General features: G+C 44.0%; 1 protein-coding gene across 1 annotated transcript in view; it reads right to left on the bottom strand.

Annotated features, from left to right (window-relative positions):
• Nucleotides 1–5653: 5653 nt before the first annotated feature.
• Nucleotides 5654–17109, bottom strand: part of LOC116957503 (uncharacterized) — a 61402-nt gene continuing 49946 nt past the window's right edge. Inside the window, exons 5-6 of the mRNA XM_032979695.2 lie at nt 15628–15808; nt 5654–8966 (exon numbers count right to left, since the gene is read on the bottom strand). Of these exons, the coding sequence (XP_032835586.2) occupies nt 7883–8966; nt 15628–15808 (1265 nt within the window). The 3' untranslated portion in view covers nt 5654–7882. The remainder of the gene's footprint in view (nt 8967–15627; nt 15809–17109) is intronic.

A 17109-nucleotide genomic window follows, 5' to 3' on the forward strand; every position in this document is an offset into this window, starting at 1 on the left:
CAATGTCATGTGAGCCCACTGAACTATAACAATGGTCTGCCACGGCAGAGGTGTTGGTCCTACCGTGTTTCAGGTCTGCTTTGTGTTCACGGATGTGGTCCGAGACATGTCGTTTGGTTTCCCCAATGTAACTGCTACCACAGAGGCAACTTAGTTTGTAGATGCCAGGGTACTGTATGTCTGGAATCATATATTTTACAGACGGGACCAGATCACGGATTTTATGTACTGTGTTGAATCGCACCTGGATCTTGTGTTTATTCAGGATTTTGGAGATCTTTTTTGTGACCCCCGCAATGTAGGGTAAGGTGATGGTTTATAATGGCTCAAGAGGGTCCTTCTTCATGGTTGGAGTGATGGCTTTGCGGATTGTGTCGTAGGAGTAACCATTAGATGGTGTACGTGCTTGAGTTCACTGGCAATGTGTTTCTGGTCGGAGATGCATTGGGCTCTATGGTGTAGAGTCTTGATGAGGGAATTCTTCTGGGATGGATGGTGGTGGGAATCCGGTTTCAGGTAAGCATCCGCATGGGTAGCTTTCCTGTAGAGAGAGTGGCTCAATGAACCATCAGGTCTCTTTTTTATTAGGACATCCAAAAGGGTAGCTTGCCTTCTTTTTCGACTTCCATGGTGAATCTGATGGCTGGGTGTATGGAATTGATGTGGTTGAGGAATTGGTCTAGAGCAGGGGTGGGCACATTTTTTGACTCTCGGGCCACAATGGGTTCTAAAATTTGACAGAGGGGCTGGGCCAGGAACAGATGGATGGAGTGTTTGTGTGAACTGATATAAATAACATGTAAAAATAATTACATGAAAGGATTTGGCCTTTAACAGGTAGCAAAGCATTTATTTGCAAGGCAATTTAACAAATTGCACTAACATGAACAATACAAAAACATGTCGTAACTCCCGGTCAAAGTGCACCATCTAATTGGGATGGGGGCATTACAGGAGAAAGGTAAAATTTAATTTAATAATATTTGGACAAGTTCGGCGGGCCGGATTAAAAAGCCCGGCGGGCCGGATTAAAAAGCCCAACGGGCCGCATATGGCCCGGGGGCTGTACTTTGCCCATGTCTGGTCTAGAGCAGGCCGGCCATGTGGCCAGATGACAAAAGTGTCATCCACATACCTCTTCCATAAAGTCGGGCATAGAGTGGCAGTCTGGATGGCGTCAGTCTCAAATTTCTTCATGAAAACGTTGGCTACAACCGGAGATAGGGGGGAGCCCATTGGGGTGCCCTCAGTTTTTTTTATAGAAAGTTCCATTCCAGGTGAAGTATGTATTGGTTAAGCAGTGTCTCACCAGGGGGGGTACCTCAGTATTCAGTCCTTGATTAACTAAGTCTTCACTGATTGCAATGGTGTCAGGTACAGGAACTTTGGTGAATAAGCAAACCACATCAAAACTGACAAGCAGGTCGTCTGGGGACAGGGAAATACCCTTGATTGTCGATACCAGGTGAGCAGAGTTTAGTACCGCAGAGGTGATTTTTCCAGTGAAAGGCCGCAGGATTTCAGACAAAAAACGAGCCAGTTTGTAGGCGGGGGGGTTTATAGTAGTGACGATGGGACGAAGGGGTATATCTTCTTTATGTATCTTTGGAAGGCCATTTTATCTTGGTGGCCTGGCCGCAGAAGGTTTCAACGAGAACTGTTTGGTTTGATCAATTAATGCGGTTGAATCAGAAGTGATTTTGTTGGTTTTAATGATGTTGGTGGCAGTGTATAGTACGGTGCATAGTCATGTGATGTAGAAAAAAGTTTAGTTGGAGGTATATCAATACAATGCATAATGTTGGAGCTTATATTGGGCTGTGTATATATTATACAGTGTAGTAGTATGATGTGAAGCTTCATCGGCTTCACATCATACTACTGCCACTGTTTTGCCAGGTTTGCCACCGTCGCGAAACCACTCCATGCGTTGATGGTCAAAGGTAAACAATTTCATTGGGGAGAGGAGGAGGCTTCGTTTTGGGCACTTCGGGACGCTTTGGTTAACGCCCCTCCCCTCCGCTACCCTGATTTCTCTGTGCTGTTTATCCTCGACATTGACGCAAGTAACACCGGCATTGGTGCAGTCTTGTCGCAAATAGTCAACGGAGTGGAGTGTGTGATCGCGTACGGGAGCAGGGTTCTCTCCCTCACCGAACAACACTTGCATTACGCGCCGCAAACTCCTGCCGATTGTGTTTTTCGTAGGCCTGTACCGCCCATATCTGTACAGAAGACACTTCACGATGCGATCTGACCATGCTGCGCTGTACAGGTGGGCTCGGGTATTTATGTCGGGTCACTTACTTTTTGTTGCATTTGTTGATGTTCTTGTACGTGCGGCACACATACCTTACTCGTTCTTTTCTTACCTTTTTGATGGGGGTTAACAGCTGGGATGGCTGAGTGCTACGGGGGGGGGGGGGGGTGATGTAGCAGCATCGTTGAGCGCTGTACACGATTGCTACTACTTATAGCCTGTAATAACGGCCTCGAATGAACAGGGGGCAGAAGGGAGTCTAATGGTGATGAGTGAGGCCGTTGGACCAAGGTAAACCCCAAGGTAGCTCAAGACCAGAGGTACAGAACCCCAGACCCCCAGGAGGGGGGCTGGAGGATAACGTCACTCCCCAGGCCCCTCCAGACGGTTCCAGAAGAAAGGAGTGACTAGGGACTGAGTGAGACGGGAACCAGTATAAAAGCTGGACCCCTGAAGGAGACTGGCAGTTGTCATTTACCTGAAGACCAAAGAGCCACTCCGGAGACCTGGAGCTGCCACCTGGAAGACCTGAAGCGAAGAGCCTGAAGGACAGAACCTAAACCCCTGGCTAGGGTCGGGACAAAAGCTTAACCAGTGTCAGGTCAGAGTGTAACCAGTGTGAGGGCAGAAGTCCTGAGGAAATACCTCCTTAGTGTATCTGGTGGAAAGGGCCGTACTCCTTTGTGTTATGTACATGTTAAATAAACGTGCTGCCTCCAGAAGAGAGAAGTCTCCTCAAATTTTGCATCTACTACAATAGCAATGCTTATGCATCACACCAGGTACTCATTTTAGGCTGAGTGGACCTCGGGAAGTCCCAGGAATGGTTTAGATCAGGGGTGGGGAACGTCCGGCCCGCGGGCCATATAAGGCCCGTGAAAACATTTGGTCTGGCCTTGCCAAGGAAACCGCAGTCGGGACTCGAAATTCAATAAATCTAGGAGCAAACTTGGAAAAGCAGTTGCGAGTAGTTAATTAAATGTTTGCCCAAATATAACAGTCTAATTTTTAAGTTTATAATTTTGTATGGCCCGCGAATGATGTTATCTATATCCAAATGGCCCTTGGCAGAAAAAAGGTTCCCCACCCCTGGTTTAGATAATCATCACTGGTGGTGGTCGTGAGCGGGAATTTAACTTGGGTCTCCGGGTTCGGAGTGCAGCACACCAACCAATGCATTACCGCTCCCTACATTACGCACCCAGAGTACACCGACACACAATATACGTACTCATTACACACTTAAACAAAAAGTAAACACGAGGCAAAATATCCTGTTCATGCAATTATTGATAACCAACACCTATTAATGCTGGTATGACACACAAGGATGCTGTGTGACCAGAACCACACCCGGCTGTCAGTCTCTCCAACGATGCTTCCTAACTATTGGCCATGAATGGGAATCAAACTCACATGCACAGAGACACACAATGAAACACTCACGGTCTCTAGACAGCCAGAGATAACGGCGGTCGGGTGTGGTTTTGGCCACCTCCGCCTTGGTGTATTATACCGACCTTCATAGGTGATCGCTAACAGCACTTGCCCCAATATCTGTTCAAGCTGTAGGGTGCATATTTGTATTTATATTGTGTAAAGTAGTGGAGTTTGCATGTTCTTCCCCCATATGGCATGGGATTCGTCCAGGTTTTCTGGTGTCTTCTTGCAGCTAAACCCATAAACAACATAGTTGGTTTTGCTCAAAAGATCACATTGCTGAAATAATTTCCCGGATATTATTCAATTGGGGTTACATGCAGTAAAATCTTCCCCTACTGCAACAAACTTGTTAGGACCCTCCTGAAAAAGTCTAGAAACTCAGTGAGGATCTCCTCAGGTAAAGCAATAACCCAGGCTGCGACAAATTATATGCAAAACCAGAAAAGCCGGCAAGTTCAGCAGGCAAGCCCTGCATGGCCAGGCCCCACATTGTTATGATTTCATATTACAACCTGGACATCGATGAAGTTACTAAATTGATATTCACACAAAATAGGCAAGGCTTTCCTGGGTAAACATACGCAACAAAAGTGTTGTCGGGCCTGCCTGCTGAACTTGTTTTAATCTCTTTGCGTTTGATATAATTGATCTTAACCTGACATTATTTTATTCATTTTACACCTGCTGGCTGTACAAATACACATTACATGAACTGCAATGTAAAGTATGGAGAACACAAGACCAGGGAAGTGCACAAACTAGTCCAGAGCCCAAATAGGAAGTGGCAACCAAGGCAAACATTGACGAAGAGATGAAAAAAAGATGGACATAGAATTGCAGTGATTTCTGAGGATATGGATCAAGAGAATGAGCTGCTGGATGAATTCGAATATCCCCACCACCAAGGGATGATGCTCCCTGGATCTGCCTGAACTGCACCTTAACTCAAACCCAGTTCATCTCATCTCTTGACTGGTGCTTCTGTATTAACCACCATCTCATTGTCCTACCACCACACCTGCCCGTCTTGGCTTGTGATAAATTTGCTGTGATCTACAACCAGCTTGTCTAAGTTAAGCTCATCTTATCACCTAATTGGCACGATAGGATTACCACCTGCATGTTCTGGCTCATGACTCGCCCGCACCCAGCTTGCCCTAGCTGAAGCTCAGCCTATTTCATCATCCAGTTGATGCGGCAGTATTACTATTGCTGCCTGTCCAACTAGCCACTGCACCTGCCCATCTCGGCCCATCACGTGCCCACTGTGGTTTGTGCCCAGTCCATCCAGACGCTCTTTGTCTCATTATCTGGGCTTCTGGTGTATGAACAAGACTAGAAGTGTATGAAACTAGTTAAGGTATCGCAACTCAAGCAAATAGCGGTTTACGCCCCTTTACGTATACTTCAGTGTCTGGAGTCTTGTCTCTCTGGTGATTTAGTTCATTACCAAGTCACCACTGGAGCCGAGTGGACTTGCCGATGACTGGTTCCAGAGGTGTCAAGATGGGCTCCTATGGAGATTCATGAAGGCCGCTCCTTGACACTTAAGAGGCAGTCGCCCTCCAGCAACAAAGGGCAGAGACGCAACGCTCACAATAACAAGCGGAGAGCAGGGCATATAAAACGCAGCGATGTGGCAGTGGGGAGCACAGGTGGTGAGTCTGCCTGTCATCTCAGTCAATCCATGGCACCTGGGTCTGTTGCGTGATCTGCCGGAGGGCCTTTGACATTTCACGTGGCCTTAAAAGTGCACCTAGCATGGTACATAAACTGGAGAAATTCCATGTGTAGCCAGCCCACCCTGTCCTTCTCCTGTGAATCGTAACAAGGGGATAGGTCGGCCAAATAAACAAGAACATTAAAGCTCAGAGAGGATGAGCATATACTCTGCATTGCTTTCTGTCCTCCTGAGAAGTGGGCGACTCCACTACAGATGGGCACCAGAGGTTTGTGAAACGGAAATGCTTTATTTCAAAGTGTTCCTCCGAGGAGCATTTGCATATCTGTAATCATGACCAAACATATCCCTATCACCTTCCACGTCACACAACAGCTCAGAGCAGCTCCTCAGCACGGAATCTACTGCAAATATAAGTTAAAACAGCCGCTTTTCAAATCTAAGAACATTTAACATCTTATTTAACAATACAAATGTAAATATTCCACATCAAACATATGCCTAAAATATGTGTAGTGCCTCCTAAATGTGCTACGTTCCAAAATAATATTGCATTAACGAATCAAAACGTATTTATATTAGGAATAAAGCAATAATACGTGAAATTATAGTAACATGTAAATTTGGGATATTTAACTGACAATAACCACTAAAGCTTTCTTTTTGAATTGAGACTGGAACCTCTGCCAAAACACTAATTCTGCTCGCCCCATTAACTCAATTTAAGGCTAAATTCGTATGCTGCCAATTTTGTGCATTTTACATGCACAAATCTGGCTGTTGCCTGATGAAGCTAGTTGTAATTACTGGCAAAACATCGTACTCAGACAGTAAATGATTTAGCTTGGCTCTCGAACACTTTGCTGTATGAGTAACGAATTGGCATGTTTTGTTTACATTACAAATCTTACTAATTGGCTGCGTCGGATGGTGGCTGGTTTAACGACGTACTTATATATTCACACGATCTAACCCAAGAAAAAACCTGTATTATGGATATTGGTTGCGAAAGGCTACGTGTTAAATTCAGCAGTATCTGCACAGATGGGGGGGGGGGGAGAAGAAGAGGACATCAGTGGGAGCAATGGGTGAGACGCCAACCACGGAGAAGCCCTTCGAAGGCGCTACTAGAGTAAGGCGGCCTTTGGTCGGCAAAATTCTAGTATTAAACTTCCCGCGAAAAAACGGCAAACACAACATAACTGGAAATAAGTGAACGTATCATACCTGTAAATATTACCAGACACAAACCTATCACCCTCCACTTCACACAGTACCTCTTGATGGGATTTAGCATCAGTGTTCATTTTCTAGGCCCAATTATAACCAAAATTACATGTTGAAATATAAAAAACTTCAATAAAATCAACGTCTTAATTGTGAATATCTTCACCACCAATAATTCAATCAACAAACATTACCTAGTCTATCGCTTTCGATTAACATTGAAATAATATAATTTAAGTTATATTTTATTTTCCTATTTGAATAATGTAATATCTCACCAGTCCACCTCAAATTGGGGTGTTCCCTGTACTTTGAATAGTCTACACACAGTTAGGCGTGGCATGCTCTGAACATTACCTACACGTATAAAAAACACCAGCACCTGGCTCTACATAACAATTACAGAAACATTGCAGAGTGCACAATTACACGTGCGATTCATCGCAGGTAAGCTCACACCAGCTACAGCAACTGTATGGCGCACAACACGCCTCACTGCAAATGGCATGCAGCGTCAAGATGCAGAACTTTACTCTCATTCGCCACCTTTGGACTGCAACTTGCGACTGAGTGCAATGATACATTGCGTGCGATTCGTCACGTGAAAAGCCGAAGCCGGCTTCTTACACACTGCACTGTAGACATACTATACATCACCATACATACACACATTTCACCACACATACTATTCACTATGCACTGCACACTTGATACATTGCATTATAAACCACAATAACTACACTATGCAAGGTGCGTACATAGCCATCAGGTGGGATGTACAGTAGACTTGCAGACCCCTGCTGTTACCATTATATAAAATGAAAAAAATAACATCAGGCTAAGACCAATTAAATGAAAGCCAAAGGGATTAAAAGCAAAACAAGTGCAGAAAGTAGGCCTGACATTAAATTGTTTTGATATCATGAACATATATTTAGTGTATGAAGCCAAAAGTAAATATTACAAAAATGCTTACCTTTTATTTTATTAAAGGGCATTACAAAAACAATAAAATAACAGATTGGGAGCATGCATAAAAGCATGGCCACACCTGACAGCCACTTTAATAGTAATGCCCAACAGTTACAATTCATACTTCATTTAATATGTAACCATCAAAACAATTCCTAATTCGTGTTTTATAAGGCAGCATAATGCTTTGCATATCGACTATTTCACTTCGACACTCAATAACTTCATCTGTACAGAAAGCCCATCAAACTCCAGGTTACACATCTTCCAATGTGCCATTTCACACGTGCTGGCCCCTCCTACTCAGATTTGTCCAAAAACTCCACCCACACCTCCACATCCACAAACTGCTGGGGATTGCCTCGCTCTCCCTCAGAATCCGAATGCTCCTCCTGCTTCACGCTGCCTCCATCCACTTGTAGATTGGGTCCTGGAGTCGAATCTTGATCTTCACATTTCACCGTCACTTCCTCACATTTCACTTCTTCACATTTCACTGTCACTCCTGACCTTGTTTCCAAGTTGGAATTTTCTTCTGATTCCCGTTTCATTGCAGCATGTTGACTTTCACAAGTCGATTTAACTTTCTCCTTGTGGATCTTCTCATGCCTCTTTAGCTTTCCTGATAATGTAAACTCCTTCCCACAGACAGTGCACTTGAAAGGATTCTCATCTGAATGTGTTTTCTTATGTTTCTTAAGATATTTTGAAAGAGCAAATGCCTTCCCACACACAGTGCACTTGAAGGGCTTCTCACCAGTGTGTGTTCCATGATGATTATGAAGAGTTTTTGAACGAGCAAATGCCTTCCCACACACAGTGCATTTGAAGGGCTTCTCACCCGTGTGTGTTCTATTATGTGTCTTAAGATATTCTGACTGTGCAAATGCCTTACCACATACACTGCACTTGAAGGGCTTCTCGCCTGTGTGTGTTCTCTGATGAATTTGAAGAGTTTTTCCATGAGCAAATGACTTCTCACACACAGTGCACTTGAAGGGCTTCTCACCGGTGTGTGTTCTCTGATGAATATGAAGAGTTATTGGTTGAGCAAATGACTTCCCACACACAGTGCACTTGAAGGGCTTCTCACCGGTGTGTGTTCTCTGATGAATATGAAGAGTTTCTGAACGAGCAAATGCCTTCCCACACACAGTACACTTGAAGGGCTTCTCGCCCATGTGTGTTGTATTATGTTTCTTAAGAGTTCCTGATTGTGCAAATGCCCTACCACATACACTGCACTTGAAGGGCTTCTCGGCCCTGCATTTGCTCTGTTGCTGCTTCAAACGTACAATGCGATCCGTGCTGTATAAACACTGGTCACATCGATGCGTTTTATCACCAGGCTGTGTTGAGGGTCTCTTCTCCATGCGATTAATTCTGTAAATATAGATATACACATACACATTATACAAAATACACACCCACGCATTACAAGACAAGGATCACATGTATATCCATAAGACTGTTGGGACAAGTGCTGTTAGTGAGCACCTATGAAGGCTGACACAGGCAATGAGGGGGAGGGTGCCCAGCATCACAAATGGGTGCCTGTCTCCCTAGTCGTGATGCTTACGCATCACACCAGGTACTCATTTTAAGCCGAGTCGACCTAGGGGAGGCCCAGGAATGGTTCAAATAATGACTTGAATTATAATCACTGGTGGTGGCCATGAGTAGGAATTTAACTCGTGTCTCCGGGTTCGTAGTGCAGCACACCAACTACTGCACTACTACTCCCCAGATTACATACACCGAGTACATGCACACACAATACACGTACTCATTACACACTCGAAAACAAAGTACACCGAGACAAAATATCCTGTTCATGCAAGTGCTGATAACCAGCACCTATTAATGCTGGCATGGCATTAATAGGATGCGGTGTGGCCAGAACCACACTCGGCTGTCATTGTCTCTCTAACAATAATGTTTCCAAACTGCAAGAGGTAATCATTTAAGGCTGAATCGAACCATGGGAGGCCCAGGACCAATTCATCTATTCACTGCAACCAATGTTGGCCAAGAGTGGGAATCAAACTCCAAAGAGTTAGTCACAAAGTGCATGAAGCAATGCGTCACCGCTCCCCACATTGCCCCCCACTCATGTGCACAGAAAGACACACAATGATACACTCATGGTCTACAGATGGCCAGAGACAATGGCAGTCGGGCGTGGTTCTGGCTACCCACCCCCTGGTGTATCATGCCGACCTTCATAGGTGGTCGCTAACAGTACTTGCCCCAAAAGTCTGTTCCAGCTGTAGGGTGCATCTTTGTCTTTATTTTGCGTGTGAGGGAGTGGAGTTTGCATGTTCGTCGCCCATGTTGCATGAGATTCGTTCGGGTACCTGGTGTCTTCTTTGTAGCTAAATCCATAAACAATAGAGTTGGTTTTGCCCAAAAAATTACCTGGATGACTCAATTGAGATTACATTCAGTAAAATGTCTGCCTAGTGCAACAAACTTGGCAGAACCCTCCTGAAAAAGAGTTTTGAGACTCAGCGAGGATCTCCTCATTGAGGTAAAGCAATAACCCAGGCTGAGACAAATTACAAGAGAAAACAGAAAACAGCGGGCACGCTTAGCAGATAAGCCCTGCATAGCTAGGCCCTACATCGTAATGTTTTCATATTACAACCTGGACATAGATCCACAGTTACTAAATTGATATTCACGCAAAATTAATCGAGGCTTTCCTGGGTAAACATACTTAACGAATGTTTCATATCGGGCCTGCCTGCTGCATGTTTGTTTTAATCCCTTTGAGTTACCTTGGCCTGACATTGTTTATTAATTTAACATAATGGAAGCTCTGTGAAAGCCAACTGCTGGCTGTACAAATACACATTACATGTAGCGCAATGTAAAGTATAGAGAACACAAGACCATGGAAGTGAACTAGTCCAGAGCCTAAAGACGAAGTGGAACCAAGGCAAAATAATGATAAAAAGACAAAAAAATATGGACCGAGTATTGCAGCATTTTTTATGATATGGATTAAGAGAATAATGAGGCATTAGGAAGGGAGGACATTGAGAAAGAATGAAAAGGAATGTGTATACTTTGGAAGTCTACTGACATGGGATGACTGCACAAACGACATAGCGAGGATCGCAAAGGCGAAAGGAGTAATAGCAGGCTTTCATGAAATCTGGAGCAGTAAGTAAATCAGCAACAAGACTAAACTGAACATCTTAAGAGCATGCTTGTTGAGTACAGCTTTGCATGCCTGTGAGACTTGGACATGAAAACGACTGACAGAGATAAAATATTGTAACTCGAAATGTATTACAGTAAGACCTCAGAGTACCCTGGTGTAAGCGTGAATTCGGGGAAGTTGGGGTTCGCCTATACGAGTGTACTGTACAGTGAGGGAAAAAAAGTATTTCATCCCCTGCTGATTTTGTACGTTTGCCCACTGACAAAGAAATGATCAGTCTATAATTTTAATGGTAGGTTTATTTGAACAGTGAGAGACAAAATAACAACAAAATCCAGAAAAACGCATGTCAAAAATGTTATAAATTGATTTGCATTTTAATGAGGGAAATAATATTTGACCCCCTCTCAATCAGAAAGATTTCTGGCTCCCAGGTGTCGTTTATACATGAAACGCGCTCAGATTAGGAGCACACTCTTAAAGGGAGTGCTCCTAATCTCAGCTTGTTACCTGTATAAAAGACACCTGTCCACAGAAGCAATCAATCAATCAGATTCCAAACTCTCCACCATGGCCAAGACCAAAGAGCTCTCAAAGGATGTCAGGGACAAGACTGTAGACCTACACAAGGCTGGAATGGGCTACAAGACCATTGCCAAGCAGCTTGGTGAGAAGGTGACAACAGTTGGTGTGATTATTCGCAAATGGAAGAACCATAAACTGTCAATCTCCCTCAGCCTGGGGCTCCATGCAAGATCTCACCTCGTGGAGTTGTAATGATCATGAGAACGGTGAGGAATCAGCCCATAACTACACGGGAGGATCTTGTCAATGATCTCAAGGCAGCTGGGACCATAGTCACCAAGAAAACAATTGGTAACACACTACGCCGTGAAGGACTGAAATCATGCAGCGCCCGCAAGGTCCCCCTGCTCAAGAAAGCACATATACATGCCCGTCTGAAGTTTGGCAATGAACATCTGAATGATTCAGAGGACAACTGGGTGAAAGTGTTGTGGTCAGATGAGACCAAAATGGAGCTCTTTGGCATCAACTCAACTCGCCGTGTTTGGAGGAGGAGGAACGCTGCCTATGACCCCAAGAACACCATCCCCACCGTCAAACATGGAGGTGGAAACAAAATGCTTTGGGGGTGTTTTTCTGCTAAGGGGACAGGACAACTTCACCGCATCAAACGGACGATGGACGGGGCCATGTACCGTCAAATCTTGGGTGAGAACCTCCTTCCCTCAGTCAGGGCATTGAAAATGGGTCGTGGATGGGTATTCCAGCATGACAATGACCCAAAACACATGGCCAAGGCAACAAAGGAGTGGCTCAAGAAGAAGCACATTAAGGTCCTGGAGTGGCCTAGCCAGTCTCCAGACCTTAATCCCATAGAAAATCTGTGGAGGGGGCTGAAGGTTCGAGTTTCCAAACGTCAGCCTCGAAACCTTAATGACTTGGAGAAGATCTGCAAAGAGGAGTGGGACAAAATCCCTCCTTGAGATGTGTGCAAACCTGGTGGCCAACTACAAGGAACGTCTGACCTCTGTGATTGCTAACAAGGGTTTTGCCACAAAGTACTAAGTCATGTTTTGCAGAGGGATCAAATACTTATTTCCCTCATTAAAATGCAAATCAATTTATAACATTTTTGACATGCTATTTTCTGGATTTTGTTGTTGTTATCTGTCTCTCACTGTTCAAACAAACCTACCATTAAAATTATAGACTGATCATTTCTTTGTTAGCAGGGGATCAAATACTTTTTTCCCTCACTGTATATGATGCAAGCTGGGTGGCCTCGTTTATTGCACGGGCGATACAGTTGCACGCTGTAAAATACATGTTCACGTGATGGCATGGATGATTTGACTGGCTTCCAACCCCGTACATGCAGCAAAAGTACGAGTCACAAGTGTATGTATGAGTCGGGGTCGGTCACGTATGAGCGGGTCCGCGTACTCTGAGCCCTTGTACTGTACTACAGAAGATACTGCAACTAAGCCGACTAAAGTATCACTAAGAAAAAGTTTTCACACAGAAGACTTGACTGATGCAGGTAGTGATGAGAAGGAAAACTGGCACAATTCAGACATATGTAGGATGGACAACAGTACATTTAAAAGTGTGTTGTTCGGGAAAATGGAAGGCATCATAAAGAAGAAGACCTGACAGGGAATGGCTTGACCACATAAGAGATTGTTGCCAGAAAGTTGTGCCCTACTTGAGCATATCGGCACAAGACAGAAGAAAGTGGAAACAATTGACAGAATGTGCAGTGGACACCGACGGGCTATCTGCCCATTTATGATTTCACAACACCCAAATAGTGCAGCTGCTAATCTCTGCTTACACTGTAGCTCTGCATAGCAATATGTGTAATTAATTATGGTGTTACATTAGGTTGCTACTAATAACAATAAGGAGTGTTAAATGGCAGGATTGAAGTGATTAATGCAAAAGTGCAGTACTGTACTCATGTTGAAGATAGCAACAACAGAAGCCTTGATAGCATTTGCTGAAATATTGGTAGTTTAATTGTTGAAAAATGGCTGCGTTGTAAGATACACTCTGATGATTTAAGACTTTAGTAAATTATTGTAAATGGGTAATGGTTTGCTTGCACATAATATTTGATGTAAACTTGTACCCTGTATGGCCAAGTTGTATACATTGCACATTTTGCAAAGGATGTTTTGGGACAGTTTAGCGATATGTATAGTTGAGCAGCATCATGCCCGGCAAGGACAGAACAGAAAAACTACAGCAGATATACAATATCCCGGCTACATCTCTACAGCTAGGCCAACCACTACGACTGCGCTTCAAAAATTCAGCAACAGGGATCACTCCAAGGACACACCACGCTGATACGTCTACCAATGAGGTTACCTATGACATCAGTGACGCCAATAAAGCCACCGCTAATCTACGACTTCAACAGCAGTCTGACCACAACAGCAAGCATCGGCCATCATCACTTTGAACTGCAGCACATTTTACATCTTTCCAGGTGCAGTTCGTCCACTAGGGGCATTGGGGGCGCCGCCCTACCAAGCAGCTGGAGGAAATGAGAAATTATTTTTGTCATCAAAGTACTTTTCTATAAATTGTTTTGTTCATATTCTTGAAATTATCATGACTCTTTCAACGTTGAATTGCCTAATTAAGATAACATTTTAAGTTGACAATATTAGAAACACATCCATAATAAAGGTTTGTTGGGTTATATCGCGTAAATATATACGTGTCGTTAAAACCCGTCACCACCCGACACAGACAACTAGTAAGGGTGTCGGGTGGCGGCGAGTTTTAATGACACATTTATATATTTAAGCGATCTAACCCAAAAAACCTCTATGGATTATATTGGTCACGAAAGCCTACGTGTTTAACTCGCTTCAACACAGTCTGATTTGTGCCTCGAGGAGGTCTCGGGGCAGCCGTGAAGGCGTCCAAATGAGAGATATCCCTTCACACATTGCGATTAGGTCAGCATTTTCGCCTAGCCGTTTGAGACCCATTCAGGGCGGTGAAAAAGGCGCCCATGGGTGCAATAACTATGTCACAATGCTAGGTTGTCAGTTCCTATAAGCACACTGCAAAATCTTTAAAATCACTGAAATCAAACATATCTAAGATTGGTACAGATGCTACCATGGCACGTGCTGAAGCAGAGGCTGCATGCATGCGTGCCCCCGATTATGTAAGGGAGGCAGCCACGAAGCTAAAAAGAGCCCTATTGAATAAGAAAAATGTGTGGCAGCTGCTATTGCCACACGTAGAATGGTCGAGTTGGAAGTAGATTTAAATGCTGTATATCAGGAAAATAAAGCAGCTGTGGCCGAGGTCCAGTACAAGGTATTTGATGCAGCTGCAGAACAAGACAGTAGGGAGAACTGTAGTAGGATTGGCAGTCGGAGGCTTGCAGTCGGAGGCTTCCGTACGATGCTGGTCAGCGTACCAGGGACTGTGCACTGAACCACTCCTGTGCGCATACCAGCTCATCCTCTCATCCTGACCACCAAGGGAAAAGAAGATGCAGCAACATCGCTGTTCCCACATGAAGTAAAACATAGGTCCTCCTGATGGGAAGCAGCCCTATGCATGTTCCACTAAGGATATCAGTCGCCACCAGTGATCCATGCGTTTGCACGCCAACGAATGCGCGAGGCCAGGCTCGCAATCCAAGTATTCAGGCTGTCTGGAATAAGGGCTTGATGTTATACTCACAGCAAGATCCATAGACTGGCCACACAGAGCCATAGACTAACACAGACTCATGGACTCATCACCCAGAGACCCACAAACTCATCACACAGACAACCAGACCCATCACACAGAGACCCACAGACTCCTCACCCAGAGATCCACTGACTACTGATTACTTTTCCTAAAGGAGGAAAGCCTTGCAGAATCTCAGGACTCTTCCCAAGTTTACAGTAGGATGTGGTGACAGTGCTTTTTGAATGTGAATCCAGGTGATTTTTTCTTTAAATGGGATGTGCGGCCACTAGCAGCCACAATGGATTATTTGGTGAGATTACATTTGGTATAGGTACGTATACAGTTAACATATAACTCAACATATTTATGTGACCTTAAAAGGTGGTATATACAGCAATCCTTCGCCAAACGCGGACTTACCAACCATAATTTCAGGTATACAAGGTTCATTGTTTTTATAGCAATTAACCAATCGCGGCCTGGAAATTAGAGTATTTAAGTGTAAGCAGGGTGTTAAGGAAGTCACATGACGTGTGTATCATATTATTGCATTACAGCATGACATCATTTTATTGCGTGAAGTCATTTTTTGAAAGGTCTTCTTACCTGCGTGTTTTCTAGTGAATATGGACATATACTGACCGTATGAATGCCTTTCCACACACAGAGCACTTGAAGGGCTTCTCGCCAGTGTGTTTTCTCTGGTGTCCCTTCAAGTTATCCATCTGATCTGTGCTGTATGGACACTGGATGCATTGGTGCCTTTTACTTCCAGTCGTTGCCAAGCCTGTCTTCTCCATGTGATTGATTCTGCAGATACATGCTTATTACACGCAAAAACAGGCAGACCTCGCTTAGTACGACCCCGTAGAATGATGCTGATTTGTTACAGCGCTGTTTGTCCTGGAGATTTTTGTTCATAACTTTTTTTAAGTTTACAAAGTGCTCACGAGTGAGAACACGCAGCGCTAGCCAAGGAAATGTACCTGGCTCCATCATTCGCTCAGCCCATGAGAGCGACACACACTCTAAGCCAACCAGACCCCACCACCCGCGATTCAATTATCACGATTCATGGTCACGATTATATTTAAAAAACACTGACTTGTTTAGCCAGTTGGGAACTCACACGACTAGGACAGTCTCAGGCTCCACCTATAAAAACCTCGCCACACAACTTTAGATTTAGGTCTTCACTAAGATCATGGCGGTCCTGAAGCCTTTCTGTGAGAATTACCCAGACTGGAAGCGCAACAGCTCCTTCATGCTCGTCTCCCTCCGCTACCTTGTAGGATGAGTAAAGTAGGATGGACTCATAAGTATAGTACATAATACCGATGCTATTATAAATCATTAATTTTATTAACTGTTTAGCATCTGTATTAGCGCTATTACCGATACCCCAGTGAAGCCCTCATATTACTACTGAGCCAAGAATATCTGTGTGTAACGCGCGTGATGTCACCCAACATGCCGCACCCCCCACCATCATTAATATTCATGAGCGGGTGGATTTTTACATTCCCGCAGGTCGAGCGGAAATACATTATTTTTTTTGCAAATTCGCTTGAAGTTTCACGTGTTTTTATTGCAAGGGAATATAAATCAATCTAAGTAGCAACAAGGTGGATTTGGTGTCTTTATCTCTTCAGCACTTGAGACAAAAGGTAAGTCTACTTTATGCTAAAATACATTTCTCGGTGATTTTCCAGATATTGTAACGAATTCCAATTTATTTCAACCCATGCGACCGAAAGCAGAAGAGAATAAAGTATCAGAGCAGTAAATTAACAAATTGAAGGTCAGTTATATACAGTGTTACAGTAACATGAACCGAGGTGTTTTATGACAGTTTTGTGCCAGATTCACTCGATTAATACAGTGCTACAGTGTACTGCAGTGAAGTGTTTGATGGCATACTTTCGTGCAAGATTCACTGCCATTAAATTTACACAAGATACAATTATACGCCACTCAATTTTTTCGTAAATATTACAGCTTCCATCCTAGGACGGGCAAAGAAGCTAGTTATTAATACTAAGGAAATAACAGTGTCAGAAACGCATCCTTAAGTAGTATACAATGGGGTTATGATGACCCCTTGTAGCGTTGATCGATTGGCGC

The sequence above is a fragment of the Petromyzon marinus genome, chromosome 75, assembly GCF_048934315.1.
Source record: "Petromyzon marinus isolate PM22_M1 ecotype Great Lakes invasive population chromosome 75, UKy_Petmar_22M1.pri1.0, whole genome shotgun sequence".
In the NCBI taxonomy this organism is placed as follows: domain Eukaryota; kingdom Metazoa; phylum Chordata; class Hyperoartia; order Petromyzontiformes; family Petromyzontidae; genus Petromyzon; species Petromyzon marinus.